The 17,244-nt window shown below is 37.9% G+C and overlaps 1 protein-coding gene across 1 annotated transcript; it reads right to left on the bottom strand.

The window, feature by feature from the left end:
• Positions 1-4,676: 4,676 nt before the first annotated feature.
• On the bottom strand, positions 4,677-9,148 carry LOC125378399 (nicotinamide N-methyltransferase-like). Its single transcript, XM_048393874.1, has 3 exons — positions 8,995-9,148; positions 5,871-6,075; positions 4,677-5,106 (listed from the first exon to the last, which is right to left on the bottom strand). The coding sequence occupies exons 1-3, from the start codon at positions 9,146-9,148 to the stop codon at positions 4,677-4,679; spliced, it is 789 nt and encodes a 262-aa protein (XP_048249831.1).
• Positions 9,149-17,244: the final 8,096 nt, after the last annotated feature.

The raw sequence follows: 17,244 nt of genomic DNA, 5'->3' as shown, positions 1-17,244 counted from the left end.
CATTTATTCACCTGATAAAGGTGTAAATATATACTCCGAAACGTTGTTTTCTTCATAATAAAGAAGTTGCTTCTCTTCCTCTCTTACTTCAGTGACTTAGTAAAACTGCATTAAGGGTTACCCACGCCAACGCGGCTTCAGCTACATGCTATAGTGTTGCTCAGTGTGCATGGCTTGTGCAGCTTTCAACCTGTACACATTACCAGTACCTGTACATCGATCATTTAAAAACTAAGGCTTTCAGACTGTATATAACGTGTTTGTGATAGATACTATTATTAACAATTATCATCCAAAATTTGCTCCCACAGGAGATATCGCTTGGGTGAGATCAAGCGATATCTATACTTTATTACTTGCCCGTGAAGAGATCACCCGTTTAATAAACATACAGCTTTATTACACATTGTGTAATACCAAAACGCGTGCTTATGTACTCTCGGAACACGTTTCACGAACAAATATTGAAAGCTCTCAACATCCCTTGGCGTATTCAACGACATTGTGTGTGGAGATGATAGATCACTGGGAGGAGCTTATGCACACTCGATGACCCCAGCAACCTTGTTGCTAGGCTGACGTCACATGGCATTGTTTCGCCGATGGATCTTGCAACAAAATTCAACAAATTACGTCATCGGGTATTGTGACGTCATTGTAAACTTTGAGCTGCAAGGCCCCGTTCCACAAGGCGATCGTACTCTAGCGCAACGAGAGTCTTTAGTCTAAGTTAAATTATGTGAGTTGTGATAGCCTTAGCACTACGATAATTTTGTGGGACGAACGCCTGAATTCTAAAGGTGGACCATTGTATGATATTAAATTCATACGTTTCAACTTTTGACGTGTTTGAAGTATTATTCTGTTAAACTCAATTGGATTATGCCATGGATCGTGTAGGTGTCAGCCTATTTACACTCAACAGTATAATTCTAAAAACATTTTAAATGACAAGTAATAAATAAAATACTAAACTCGCTCTCGTGTAAAACCAATTTTATGAAACTCGTGAATAGTTGTGGTATCTGACTCGCTTTCGCTCGTCAGATACCAGAACTATTCACTCGTTTCATAAAATTGGTATTACACGGGAGCTCGTTTAGTATTCTATATGTAGATATCGCTGCAATAAACATGAATCACAATGCTTTGCAGACCATTGTGACGTCATTGGTTACCATGACGTCACAATCAAATGACATCGCTAATGGCTCTGCTACTGAAGCTGTAAGCATTACTTTTTACACTTTAGACACTGCTTATTACTGTCTACAAACTGAAAAAGTTGGAAGAATGATGATGCATGATAAATAGAATCTCACCCTCGTGTCTTTTGATACCAAGCCTCGGTGTTTTTCCACTTTTATCAACTCGTGTTGATATATTTGGTATCAAAAGACACTCGGGTGAGATTCTCTATGTATATGTCTTTGTATAAAGGCAGACTGCACTGTGTTCATTGACCTGAAAGCTGCATTTCATTCTGTCTCAAGGAAGTCACTTCTATATAAGTTATGGCTTGGTTATGTGAAAGGGTAAATGTTTCGATTAATTCCTATAATATGTATGAACATGTAATTTCTTGTGTGAATCTGGTAGATAATTTCGCCGTCCGCCAAGGCTGCCAACTTTCCCCATTTCTGTTTTCATTCTACTTAAATGCTATTGTAAAGTTTCTTAATGTTGATAACTAAAGATGTATTGATGTAGATTTATTAGATTTGTTTATTCTCTGACTTTCGGATGATATCATTTTTTTGTTAGCACTGTCATTGGTCTCCAGTAGAGGCTATATAAAGTGGGTGATTACTGTGATAAGTTACAGATTAATACGGATAAGAGTAAAGCCTAGTGTTCCGAAAGGTTTGTCGATTAAGGAAGTATGAAAAGTTTATGTTAAATGGAAAGGTCTTTGATATTTTCCCCACATTCAAGTATCTGGGTGTTCATCTTGCCAGCTCACCGTCATGGTATACAACTCAGAAAGTTTTATTATAGCCGGCATGGAAAGTTGTGCTCATATTAAAATCAAGTATAAGTTGAGGTGAGGTGAAATGGGGTTTAACGTCGCGTCCAAAATTATTTCACTTATATAGCGACGTGCATGCACGTGTGTGTGTGTGTGTTTGTGTGTGTGTGTGTGTTTGTGTGTGTGTGTTGTGTGTGTGTGTGTGTGTGTGTGTGTGTGTGTGTGTGTGTGTGTGTGTGTGTGTGTGTGTGTGTGTGTGTGTGTGTGTGTGTGTGTGTGTGTGTGTGTCTGCTTGTACTAGTCCGGACCGATGCCGATTTATAGTGCTAGCCCACTGAGATACCATGCCGCAGTTTAACATGAATACCCCACTCAGACACAGTATACTGTCTCCGAGCCGACCAGTCCTCGTTTTAACCCCTTCATACCGAGCGCCAGACAGGGTAAAAACAAGTACCATCTTTTAACGTCTTTTGGTATGATTGAATCCCGGACCTTCTGCTCTCCGGGCGGACGCTCTACCACTAGACCACGGTGGCGGTCTCAAGTATAAGTATTTTCATGAGGTGCCATTAAAGGTTTTGTTGCACATATTCCACGTTAAGGTATTACCGATATTCGTGTACGGATCCGAGATCTGTGGTTTTAATCCTTCACCAGATATTGTGAATATCCATGATAAATTCTGTAAGCTTGTTTTACACATCAGGCGGTATGATCCTAACATTGTGACAAGGGTGAATTGGGAAGATTTTCTCTGAAGGTTAATCAGAATGTAAAAATATTTAAATATTGGTTACGACTGTTGTCTCAAAATGATAATAGTATCTTCAAAAAGTATCAGTATCGTCTTGCTGTGAACGGTTTGGATTGCTTGGCATATAAAGTTTAAAAACAAATATTGTTTAGATATGGTTTTGGTGATATTTGGAATAGTCAATGTATTTTATGTGATGAGATGTTTTTATCATAATTCAAATTAAGATGTATAGATATAGACAATCAGTTGTACCAAGAGTCTCTTTGCAGATATACTAGTTTGGATTTTTATAGATCAATGAAGATCACTGCAGAGTTTGAAAGTTATTGATCAGTCGTTAATATTCCAGAGTATAGACAATGTCTGACATAGTTTCGATGCTTAAGTACTGAGCTCCTGATATTACAAGGAAGAAAGTTACGTATTCAAAGATGTTGAAAGATGTCCACTTTGTATAACCCCTGCTGTGAGATGAGGTGAAATGGGGTTTAACGTCGCGTCCAAGATTATTGCACTTATATAGCGACGTGCATGCACGTGTGTGTGTGGCTGCTTGTACTAGTCCGGACTGATGCCGATTTATAGTGCTTGCCCACTGAGATACCATGCCGCAGTTTAACACGAATACCCCCCACTCAGACACAGTATACTGACTCCGAGCCGACCAGTCCTCGTTTTAACCCCTTCATACCGAGCGCCAGACAGGGTAACAACAAATACCATCTTTTAACGTCTTTTGGTATGACGCGGCTGGGAATCGAACCCCGGACCTTCCGCTCTCCAGGCGGACGCTCTACCACAAGACCAATGAGGCGGTCCTGATAAGCGTCGAAAAAGCCACGTGGGGCAAAAACGACATTTTCGTTTTTGCGGTGTGATAAATACTGCATATTCTTTGTCAGGTAATCTGAAGGACTGCTGTACACAAAAGAGTACATCATTGTGTATACACATTTAGTTTAATAGCAGGTTTTTTTATTCAATTATCACCCGATATTCCATAGTATACAAACAGACATGCAATGGAAAAATGAGGTTACTTTTTTATAAGGCCTAAAATAAATCAAATGTTTAGTTTTAGTACAATAGATCTGTTGACATGACAAATACACGTAAACATCACGCTATTAAACAGAAATGGGATCCAAATCAAATCTCCGTCTCAATCAGAATTCCCAGCACGCCTTTACTACGGCGATACTGTAACCATCTACTAAAATCAGGTGTATTTCTAAATAACGACATCCAACGTTTTTATGTTGAAGAAAGTAATAAACATGAGCCCTTTGTTATATCGATATCTTTAGAGACCAAGGGTAACAGTGTTCAGAAATACGTCTGGATATTGCTTCAAAGTTTATTTCCACTGTCCGTATAGCCAAGCCTGCCGTCATGTTTTGTTACAGGAAACGTAATTCTATAAACAAACTGGCAAAGCGTCAGATGGCAGAATACCCTAGCATTCATAAAGTTAAACATAGATTAGCCCAGATCAACCTTTTTTTGCATTTCTACAAAGAAACAATTGAGGTAAATCTTTGGAAAACGTCATGAAGCCATCAAAAGTGTTGATATATTTGAGAATTAATAGTTTTTCAAGGTATGGATAACACTGTTGAGTGATGTGTCAAAAAGGATGAATTTGAAAATTGACCTGTGATCAACTCCTTGGTTCAAGTTGAATTTCTTTGATATAACTGTTATGGACAAAATGCTCATAGTTGGATGGTCAAATCTGTTCAGCTATATCCATTAACTTTGGTAACAATACTTATAAATGATATTTTCAGTAGGCTAAAACGAAACTCGATCATAAAACGTCCTCTGTGAAAAGATTTTTTTTGTGTCTGTAAGCTGATAAACCCATTTCAGCCTTGACTCAATATTGAAAAGAAATGTTCACAAAAGAGTCAACAATCTGCATAGCAGCTTGATCTCATTGTACGTTTAAAAGTCTAGAACCTTTCTCCCAACCATGCTAAAGGCGGCATCCGCATCGTAATATTCTTGCTGGGGTCGTACACACTCGTCCCAGGATATGATCTCAATCCCAACCTTCTTCCACGTAGACTTCAACTCATCCCTCGACATCCCAAAACTGATGAACCTCTTTGGTCCCAGTGAGTAGAAAGTTCCTCCTACACACCCAAACATGACCAAGTGGCCTCCGGGTTTCAACATTCCGACCATATTCCTGGCGTACCGTTCATAGGAGGCCTGGTCTGTGGCAACTGCTTCCAGACAGAGGGATGATGTGATGATGTCGACCTGCGGAAGGAAGTTGGTCGAAAAAAGGTTCTCGTCCCTGATGTCGCAGTGTAGAATCCCACGAATCTTGTCTCTAACGCTTGCAACTCTCTCAGAGATGTCACTTTTGCTGTTGATTAAAAACATGATACATATAAGTGAAAGCGGTCATAATACCATGAATACATTGTCGCCTCTTACCCGTATCTGATCCTTATCTGTAACATATATAGAAAACATTGCTGCCCACGCTCAGTTAACCGTTCTTAGTATGTTATGTTTTAATAGCTAAGAATGTAATTGACCAACAAACGTCCTATTAATTACATGGGTGCCTAATTCAAAATCAAATTACAATCACCATGATATAGGCTCATGTACCACGAGAATCATTGAACGCGTGTTACTCTGTAATAATATCTTAAGTTACTGATGTTAAATTATGACTATTTACATAAGGTTTATTTTGATTTGCTTATTTTACATTACCTGTATGAATGTATGATCTTCTGCTGACTGTTTTATCGTCCTTTAGTTGTCAACATATTGTTATTTTAATATATGGATTTCGTGTAATAAATATTAGTTTTTGAAGGAAAATGTAATAGCAATGCTCTGTTTATTTGTTTGTTGTTTAACGCCGTACTCAGTAATATTCTAGCTATATGGTCTGTAAATCATCAAATTTAGGCAAGGTAATCGTTGACATTATATAATTATAAGCATCGATCAACGCAATTGGGAACGATGACATGTATCAGCCTGACCACCAAAGTCGTCTCCAACGACAAGCATGTGTTGCTGAAAAACAGTTTGAACCCGGATCTTCACTGTTATGTAACAGCAAAGAAATTCGAAAGAATAATCAATAATTATTAAAAAAACTTTACTTGCCTTTTCCCTTCTTGTCTGAGTACAAAATCAAAGATTTTATCAAAACTGAATTCCAAAGATCCTTCGTGCCATTGCTTTAAGATGTCCCTGTTGCTCTGGCAGAAATCTGACAAGAAGATATTATCACAGTGTGGTGCTGCGCTGATGATGTTGTGTATTGTTGGACCTGTCCCAATATCCAAGAGCGTCTTCCCTTTGATAGTACCTGCAACACAGAATGAGAATAGGTAGTCTTGACTTTACTACCACCACCATTAGCTATTTTGAGCGCATGTTGAACTACACCAGGTGACATTCCAATTTACTCTCTACATGACCAAACTCAACCTTCAGCTAGTATGTCTTGCAAACGTCATCATTGCTGGACATCGAAAATGTTGTTACTTAGTTTTTACATGAGTGACTGAGTGAGCTGTGTTTAACGTCGTTTGAGCAGTATTTCAGTTATATCACGCAGTGTCAACATGATAAGATAGGAAAATACGACGAAATGTAGCTCTTGGTCGTTTTCCATGTTGGTGAAACCTACAATAGAAACCTAAAAACCTAGACACATAAGCATAGCGAACCAGAATTCGAAGCCACCACCGTAGAGAACTTGCATGCCTAGAGGATACAACTCGGTCCCCGTAATTTTGTTTCGTGTTTTTGTTATCATTGTTAATAGCTGAAGGTTCCTTCGACTAAAATAAAGCGAAATGCCTTTAAATACACACACAAACATAATAATCTTCTCAATATAAACGCACATCACAACTGCATGTTGCATGATCAAGTGTTTCTTGTGTGTCTGAAATTGTGTGGTCGGTTAAGTAGGACAGTGTCTAAAGCTGTCGCTGGTTGCGAGAAGAATCACATGGTTAAAATAAATGAAACCCATACCTGCTGTCCATCTCCATACTCCATAATATTAAAGACTTAGAAATAAAACGTCACTCACTCATTCTGCGTATTCAGAATCCGCATATTCTTGCGCACATTCTTTATCCAGCCTAAACAAGCAAACGCATGTAGATCTGTTTTCATGAGCAAGTCACACACTATATTTAACACTACAAAACTGCAACAACATTCACGTCACCTATCGTCAGTCCATTAGAGGGGAAGGATAAGCCGTCATCAAATATTTTACTAAATGTAGAAATAATGTGCTATTGGAACCTACCTGATAATTCTGCTTTTAAATGTCAAGAAATTAAAACGTAGAAAATCTGTGAGTGCCAGCATTCGTTTCTAAGAAGAGTTCGAGGCACCTATATTAAGATAACACCTACATACCTGAAAGCATTAATATAAATGATGCATAATGTCTATCTGAATGAATTTTAGTGTTAATAGGACAAACCCTGTGAGAACAGGATCGGTGGCAGTTTGCCGATTGGTATCAAGGTAGCGTTGCTCGTCACGTTGAAGACTTGGGTTTGATTACCCTTATGTGAAAGCCATGGGAAACCCACGTGAAGTACGGAAACACTTTAACCTCTACCCCCTTGAAACTGTTTGAGTCACGCCAATATTCCAGGCCCTGACAAGAAGATTTAAAAAAAATAATTTTCCAGCAATTGAGGACATTTCTCAAGATCGTTATATACCCTCATTGTGGAATTTACATGCAGGAGGAATGCCACAATCTTCTAAATATTATGGTAGTATCCAAACAAAACACAGGGTACATTCCTTTCAGAAAGTGTCCCTGTCACTGGCCCTAGGGAGTAAGTGAGTTGGTTTACCACTACTAGAACAGCATACCTGTCATATTACGATATGCCAGCTTGATGTGGGAGAAAAGCCCGAAGTAATGCAAGTCTCAGGCGTGTACCACTTTGGTGAAACCACGAGCACGGATATGGTGCTGACACACCTAGAAACATAATCAGGGCGATCATATGTTTCTGGCGTGCCCAAGGGACACAACTCTGCACAACGAATTGTGGCGCCCTATCCTGGAAGTGACCATGGGGTCGCCTACGACAAGTGTGTAAAAGGATGGTAGAGTGCAGATACACTATTCCATAGCGCTACATTCTGTTTGATTACTCAAACCATTTAATTCAATTCGGTTCCGTGGAGGCCTCGATTAACTTATTTCACAATATGTTATGTCACCTAGCTTCAATTTTCTTATTAGGCAGAAAAATAATTCGAAATCGTTTTCAAACATTGTTGCGCAGTATACAGGATGAACAAAATGTGTCTAATATCAGAAAATATGTCAATTTCTTTTCACGAGTAAAAAATGGTCATATAACTGTTACTCAGAAGTTGTTTGATCTAGTTTCCAACATTTAAGGCCTCAGTAAAGATTTCAAAAGGTTTTACGGTAGACAACTGGAGAACATTGGGGCAGTGGATGCATCAGAGACATAATGCCCGATGCAATTCTTCATTTTGACTTGTACCATATGTTCCCATTTTCTCAGGTGAATAATTGACTTGCCTTTGCATGTGTTTGTGGCGGGTGCCACCGGTGGGGCAAGATACCCAGGGCTTTTCGCGAACACCTGGTATAATCACACCTTCATAGTGATTCATAAACACATGTTCATGACATAGTCTGAATCGTTGAATCGATTTCGTATGGATATTGAAAGGGGTTTGTCGTGTTTATTTGCCTTTGTACGTGTGCCAACGGTGGGAGGATGCGCTCACCTTTTCCCGAACGCCTGGCATCATACAGTAAATTACGGTTATAACGAACTCATGGGGACTACTAATTTAAGTTCGTTATAACTGTAGTTCGTTATAAGCATATATACAGAATAACTACAGCAAATGGTCGGGACAAAATAAGTAAGTTCATTATATCCGTCAGTTCCATATAAGCGTGTTCGCAATAACAGTAGTTTACTATAATTGTATTGTGATTGATGAAAACATGCTCATAATACTTTCAGAATCGTAAACAGACACTGCTTTGAGCAAAGCTGTCTTGTTGTTAAGGAAAGGGTTTTGTCGCTTTTGTTTTGTTATAGAAACAAAACTAGATCGTAAATGAAAAGATCGCCCTTGTACGAAACACATTTTTTAACATGAACCAAAGCGCTGTTCAGTCATTGCTCTATTCGTTGTTAAAGTAATCTGACAAGCAGATAAAGTGTGTATCGACTCTAACGTGCAGTTTTACCTGAGTCAAAAGTTTTGTGATAATTGGTCAAGGTGAATGACATTAGGTCCCCAAACATTGGGTTAGGCTCTGGATCTTCATATAGTTGTACGTAAAAGTTTGGGTCAAACTCTGTAGGGTAGTCGTCACTGTAGAACATTTTTGTGTCTTCCATTGTTGGTTCTTCAGGTTACTTCACACTGAAAGAATAAGACAACTCAATACCACTCGTTGCCACTCAAACAACTATACACTCATTTCGTCTGATGTTATTTCGTAATAATTATTGAAGTAAAAACGTAAGTGATAAGTAAAAATAAGACAAACAGATATGGTTTTCCGGGACCTGTATATATTTGATATTCATTTTTTTATAACACAGTGTTATTATTCAGTTAGTTGCAACAATGAATTCCCAAGTTGACTAATAGCATCTAAATGCACACATATATACCCAGTGTTTAAATAGAATACAAACGCACAACAGCTTCAAATTGAATAAGGTTAAAATGTATTTTGTAAAGACCCAACAAAGCTTGTGCATTATTATATAAGTTTTTAAGGTAATACTATCTGTAGCATAATCCATTCTGTAGAACAGGTTTTAAATCTGCCATTGTTTCATCAAACGTTATGGTTGATATAACAACCGTGGTGATTATGTAAAGGCATCAACGAGGGACAAATATTTATAACAGTCTGAAGTTCCTTTGTGTATGTGACATATTTTTCGGAATCAACAAAAACAACACACACGTGCATATTTGTTACACGAATGTGTGCGCTCTCGCAGACTAACGTTCAAATCGAGGCGTATTGTGAAGTACGTGAATTGAACTAATTCAGTTTGTATGTTGTAGACGAATGAAATTGGATAACATATCCTCGAATTCTTGATATATTTAAAAATATATAGATACCAATAATATCTTTGTATGCAATCGGAATATATGGTTATAAACTTGTATATACATAATGCAAACTGTCTTACCTCTTTGGGCTCTGTGGTGAATAGCAACTGCATGATTTGCCTCAATATATATACCACACAATAGCCAAATCAATTAGTGCCACTTAGCATGTCTGCGACATTACCTTACCTCCATTCTATTTAGGACTAGCAAATAAAACGCTTTTATTCACATGTTCATTTCCATTTCCATTACCAGAGGATGGTCTATATTCAAATGCAATATTCGTTATGTAATCCTTTGTCCCTCTTATGTTTGTAATTGAAGGCCGGGAGCTGCTTAATGTGACAATAATAATTAAAATTGACAGCCTGGTGGTCAGAATGATCGTTGTCCATACATATAGATATAGTCTAATAGTTTTCCCATCCCGCGAACCAGGTGTCGCAGATCCGTTGACGGACACAAGCTGTCAACGCCCACCTGAAAGAATACAGTGCCTTTAAGCTTCGCACCAATAACATATCGTCTTCTGCTTTCATCAGTCAGTTTCCTCTACAGAACCATGCACGGACGTGTAGATATCATCAGGGCAAACTTGTTCTGTCGCCTCATAAGTCTCTCAAGCGCTCTTCAAAGTGCAGATTAACTTACTTCTTCTTTTCATGTGTTACCCAAAACACACACCAGTACCCTCTTCATGGCTGTCATTTTGCGAAAGTAGGAGCTTAATATTTTTATAGTATTAGTTTTCTTGCATTTTGTTTTAGTCTTGTGAAAAAAATCTTAGTGGGAGTGCCTGTATCACTCCCGGCACAAGTTCTCACACTGAATGTCGCACGTAAAGCGTCGACTAGTATGGGGATTTGGCTAGCGACTCCCAAACAGGATGACCTTGCTAGTGTGACAAAAACTTTGTGACAGTTTCAAAATAGTTTATCACAATAGGAAAGCCAGCTTTGCCCTTCGGACGTTATTGCAGCAGGCATTGAGATATCACCTAACATGGCCAATAGATTTCTGAAGAAAACAATATTTAATCAGTGAGGGATCTCTTTTTCCTCCTCATTTGACTGCTTGTAATAAAAATGATATCTCTCCTCACAGCTGGTTTATATATATTTTCTGCTGAATAACTGAGTGAGTCAGACCCGTGAAGATCCGGGGTACAATAGGTCTTCAGCAACCCATGCTTGCGACTAAACTTGTCGTAAGAGGCAACTAACGGGATCGGGTGGTCAGACTCGCTGACTTGGTTGATGCATGTCATCGTGTCCCAATTGTTTGGATCGATGCTCATGATGTCAATTACTTGATTATTTGGTCCAGACTCGATTATTTACAGAACGCCGTCATATAGCTGGAATATTGCTGAGTGCGGCGGTAAACTACAAACAAACAAAAAGATGGTTTGATCGACCTATGTATATCATCTCTATTTGAAATGGCTAAAGCGCTCCAGTTTAGAGTCTGTGTCGTTTAACGCCCCAGTTATATAACGGCGATCTGTAAATAATACGGTCCGGATAAAACTAATTGATTGATATTAAGATCAACGATTCACACCGTCAGGGTACGTTGACACGCCAACAACCCGATCCATTCAATTGCCTCGCACTATTGCGAGGTTGCTCGGAATCACTTCTAACCCGGATTCATCGCCGATATACCACAAAGTATATTGACAAAGTGACAATGAATAATTTCAAAATCATTCTATAACATTGAAAAGTTCCATATTTATCATCATTGTCATGATATATACATTGTTTTCAGCTGTATTTTTCTTCGCACTTAGAGTGTGCGTAATTTTGAACATGTCCCTTGTAGTGTATTCGTTGTTTTTCACACGGGTGTCCACATACTTACACAACGATAATGTATCACATGAACGTAGATAGAATAAACGTACATACGACATATGAGGTTCTCTAAAAACACGCCTGGAGTTATCCATGCACAACGGAGAGGCTAGGTGTCGACGAATAACAGATATAAATTGTCGGATTGATACAGGACTAAACAGAAAATCGGTTTAGCTGGTTATCTGGAGGAGAACACAGAATTGTTGCATAAGTTTAATTGTGATGTGATGGTTTGATGTTAACAAGAAAGAAATCTGATTAACTTAGATTGTCATTATTGCTTAATAACCAAACTATATGTAAGTTTAAACAGAATCTGCTTGTTTACGTTCACTCCATCAACTCTTATCAGGAAACAAATATCGCAGTGCAGCGTTTTTAGAACTCCCAGCATGTGTGACGTGGTGATCGCGCTCCTAACAGTTAACAGTAAAACCACACAGTGAGTGAGTGAGTGAATTAATAGTCACGTCACGTCGGCAGTATTTCAGCCATATCGTGACGAAAAGTTATACACATATTAATACATATATTTAGACTAAATAAAAGCTGTCAACGATGGACAGTACAATAACTAGAATATCACAGATTCGATTTAAAACTAGTTGAGAATATTTAAAAGCAGAAAGTATTAGTTTACAACACAAAATAAACATGGGCTAGAGATCGTCAGACACTGGAGGGTGATCACCATAGTGGGGACCATGCGTAAAACCACACAGAGCAATATGGACATGCCAGAATAAATTGACCATTTCTTATAAATAAATTGCAAATATGATTGAAAGTAAAAACCTTACTTACAGATGCTGAGTAGATCTTTTTTCTTTTGCTTTTATTTCTCTTTGTTTAAATAAAAATGCGTCGTCTTCTAGAGTCATCTGTTGGTCAGTAATCATAAGCTGTCACCAAGTGGCATGGTCCAGTGTAAGGGCTAGCACAGAACGGCATAGCGTAAAACCTGGCTTTTTGCGTGTAGTGTTTGGTGTCTGGCGGTTAGAATTGGACAAATCTCTAAGTCACTATTTGTTAGTAAAACTCATAATTTTAATACCACCAATAAGACCAATTTGTCACTGTAAGAAATTGTAAGAGTAAGGCTATCTGGCGGCTCTCGCTTATGGTGTCATACAATAACAAATAAGGCAGAGAACAAACACTTTCACATTTCATGTAATCACTTGATTCACCCGTGAAGACCCGTGAAGATCCGGGGTAGAATTGATCTTACACCCATGCCACCCATGCTTGTCGTAAAAGGCAACTCGACTTGTCGTAAGGGCCAATTAACGGGATAGGGTGGTCAGGCTCCCTGGCTTGGTTGAGAGCATGCCATATGATACCGAAGACGTCAATATTGACATCAACCTGTAGTTTACTGAGGTATGCCCATTCACACAAATGGTTGATGGCAGTAACAAGAATGCATATCCTTTTTATGAGACAATTCACACAACGAAACATGCCAAACATTGTGTATTTATCTTGAATTTATTACTACCGAAATTACATCCACACGTGCGAAATTACATTACACAATTTTACACATCAGAATATGTTACCACAATGTTCCTATAATGACAGGCAGAGGACAGTCTTTACCAAAAGAAGACGAGTCCTTACGTCACGCAACTCATCCTCTGTTCAAAAACGCAATATTTACACTATGTGTGGCCCATGGTCGAGAATATTTGCCTTTACTCAAATGTTTTTGAGTTTACATTAATGTATTCCTTAAAGTATCACGACACAAAATTTAATTCATTTTACCTTCATTCAACGATTTTATAGTGACATTGAAATATTTCGCCCATGGGCGAGAATATTTTCCTTTGCTCGAAACTCGCGTTTTAATGTCGAAAATACATAAGGGTGTTCTGAGAAGTTTCATGTCACATAATTTTACTTATTTTAACTTAATCAACTATTTCATAGCTTTATTGAAATATTTCGCCAATGGGCAGGGCTATGGGCGAGAATATTTTCCTTTGCTCAAAACTCGCGATTTAATGTCGCAGATACATAAAGGTTTTCTTGGAAGTTTCATGACATATAATTTAACTCATTTAAACTTAATTCAACGATTTGATGGCGTTATTGAAATATTTTGCCGTGGACGAGAAAGTTTGGCCCATGTGCGAGAATATTTTTCTTTGCTCGACAGTTTTAGTTTCGCAAATACATAAAGGTGTGTCTACAAGCATAACACTTGATTCAACTCATTTTAACTTAATTCAACTTATTTGTGGCGTTATTAAAATATTTAACTAATTGTGTGCAAAGTATTTTGTATCATGTGAAATATACTTTATATTATATCATTTCATTACTATTTAAAAATCGTCTTTGGTTAGATGTTTCCTATATAGAAGTTTTACAAATTTCACCTTTTTTACATATTGTAACGATCTTTAATGAACCCGGCCTAACCTCTCAAAATTTTTGATAGTTTATCATACGAATTCATGCGCGTGTACTCCAATTCATTGGCGATATTTTCCACCACATTAATGTTTGGTTAGTTTCTTTTTCATTTCCCATTTTATGTCTCGTTGTTACATCACACTGGACAATTACGTGACACTAGGTATGCAATATACAGGTACACTTGCGCGTATTTTAATGGGACAAAAAAAATCCGATTCGTCTTTCACTGCATAACGTCTGGCTGAATATATCACATTCTAACGGAATTGAGAGTTCACATGAACAGTAATTTTGTTTGTTCATTGTTTAACGCCGTAATCAGCAATATTCCAGCTATATGACGGTGGCCTGTAAATAAACGATTCTGGACCACACGATCCTGTGGTGACATCATTAGCATCGATCCACGCAATTGGGATACGATGACTTGCATCAACCAAGTCAGCGAGACTGACCACCCGATCACGATAGTCGCCTCTTACGACAAGCGCAGTCGCCCTTTTACGCCAAAGATGGGTTGCTGAATATCTGTTCTACCCCGGATCTTCGCGGGTCCATTGACGCAGGGATTTGTGGGAAGTCATTCCGACAGCATACAATGCCGACTCAACAGTGATACTCAATGTCAAAGTAAACTAGTACGGTACTTATAGTACATGTGAGCTTATACTCAGGTTAGGAAGATGTTTAATCTATATAACGTGTTATTATTCTCCCTAACAATGTATTTAATGAAATTAATGCAAAACAAACTCAACGGTTAAAATGTATTCACTTTAAAGTCGTATACGACCTTCGACCTTCACGAGCGAGTTGAATGATTCAGGTCAATTGGAACGAAGTGTAGAACGGGTGTATAAAGGTTTGTATTCGGTAATGTGAAATATGATTTTTTAATTCCTTTTATTCAAAATGTAAAAATTTAAATTATGCTTGAGAAATAGAGCTGACTTGATGGGAGATATGGCGTTAGCCACCGGAGATTTTCTGGTGGACACGATTTAACCTTACTGTGCCCTCACCCTGGTTGTTGCTATAAGGGATTAAGAGCTACAGCTGATTGCATTTTTTGGTTACAGTCTGTCTGACTAAAGTGGACATGTGCAGGTGAACTCTGTTCAATTAGTGTCTGAAATGCCGCTAAACTCCAGACAATAATAACCCAAGCGTCTGCCTTTCCCCTCGTTCACCTTCGTAATCCTTGAGTTCTGTAATGCAGTGACAATGTTGCTGAACAGTAGATAGAATCTGATTAACAGTCCCATGCTGATCTTGAGACCTTACACTAAATTCAGGCCGGAAATTTAAATTCAAATATCGCAGCCCCGACACAAGTGTGCTCAGTCAAACAATGAGCTTACAACCGGCAGTAATAAACTCCAGTTGAGTATGCCGATGTTGTATCTCAACCGTGTTGGCCTGTACACGTGTTTGAAGATGTATGTAGACCGTAATCATTAAACATATTAACTAAATCCATAATCATATTCATATAATTATTTTTAATAAAAACCGTATCTTACTTTGTTCTTGCACTGTATCATATCGTGTATTTCATCTGTATATGTGTAATGTGTATATCTTTTAATGACTACACTTATACCGCATATTCTGCTATAATAATACTATAATTAATCACCTTATTATTGTCTCTCCATTTACCATGGCTGACTGCACTTATACCCTTTTAACAGTGGACACCGATTACAGTACACATGTAGGCTTTTTTGTTCAAAAAGGAATATGTAGGAAATTATATGTAACAATTCACTGTGTACTAATTACATGTTTGATGTTATCAGTTTTGCGATCTGAGATACAGTGATGTAAGTATCTTCTACAATTAACAATACATGAACATAATAAAATACTAAAAAAACAACTCTCTGCCGGAATGTTTCGTGGAAATTATTCGATCAAGTAAAATGACTGCGTGACTAGACGAATCAGCTATTTTTACTCGATAAAAGAAACTGCCTTACTTTAGTAACAGTGCTATAACATGACATTTGAAATGTCTAACTAGCAGATACATTAGAGTAAGTGACTACATGTACGTAATCCGTATCAATCAAAGGTGTAACAAATCCCAGAAAATCATATCTGTCGGAGATTACCAAAGTGAAAAGTTTTATTAATTAATATATTTATTACAATGCAAATACTTCAGTGATACATTTTCAGGAGAGAGCATACACACAAGAAATAAATTGCTTCCGTGTGTAAGTACAGGTTATACTTGGCATCTCCGTTCTCAGCTTCATATCGGTGGTACATCTGAATTTGTATATGGAACCATGCGTAAAGCATGACAATTACTTGCTAGTCGTCAGTCTACACCACACAATATACGTCCAGATATTGCCTCAAACTTTATTTCCACTGTCCGTATAGCAAAGCTTGTCGTCATGCTCAGTTGTGTTAGCCAGAAAATCGAGCCACACAGCAGTTGATGAGCCCGAGCGGCAAGGGTTAGACAGCGGGGAGAAACCAGCTTTGTGACAGGAAACGTAATTCAATGAACAAACTAGCTAAGCGTCAGATGACAGAATACCCTGGCATGCATAAAGTTAAACATAGATTAGCCCAGGTCAACCCTGTCCGCATTTCTACAAAGAAACAATTGAGGTAAATCTTTCGAATACACCATGAAGCCATCATAAGTGTTGATATATATGGGAATTAATAGTTTTTCAAGGTATGGATAACACTGTTGAGTGATGTGACAAAAAGGATGAATTTGAAAATTGACCTGCGATCAAGTCTTTGGTTCAAGTTGAATTTCTTTGATATAATTGAAAATAAACCCCAACATATTATGGACAAAATGGACAAAGATTGGATGGTCAAATCTGTACAGATATATCAATTAACTTTGATAACAATACCTGCAAATTATATTTTTAATGGGCTAAAACGCAACTCGATCATAAAACGTCCTTTGTGAAAAGATGTTTTTGTGTCTGTAAGCTGATTAACCCATTTCAGCCTTGACTCAATATTGCAAAGAAAAGAAATGTTCACAAAACAGTCAATAATCTGCATAGCAGCTTGATCTCATTGTACGT

The sequence above is a fragment of the Haliotis rufescens genome, unplaced genomic scaffold (genome assembly GCF_023055435.1).
Source record: "Haliotis rufescens isolate VD_foot unplaced genomic scaffold, xgHalRufe1.0.p SCAF_12, whole genome shotgun sequence".
NCBI classification, from domain to species: domain Eukaryota; kingdom Metazoa; phylum Mollusca; class Gastropoda; order Lepetellida; family Haliotidae; genus Haliotis; species Haliotis rufescens.
Note: the sequence above shows the minus strand (reverse complement) of the source record. Positions and strands in the feature narration are given on the sequence as shown.

Coding starts and splice junctions, on each gene's coding strand:
- LOC125378399 (XM_048393874.1), bottom strand. CDS start 9,148: ATGGAAGACACAAAAATGTTCTACAGTGACGACTACCCTACAGAGTTT. Junction 6,076..8,994: donor TCACAAAACTTTTGACTCAG/GTAAAACTGCAC, acceptor TCTGTGTTGCAG/GTACTATCAAAGGGAAGACG. Junction 5,107..5,870: donor CTCAGACAAGAAGGGAAAAG/GCAAGTAAAGTT, acceptor TTTAATCAACAG/CAAAAGTGACATCTCTGAGA.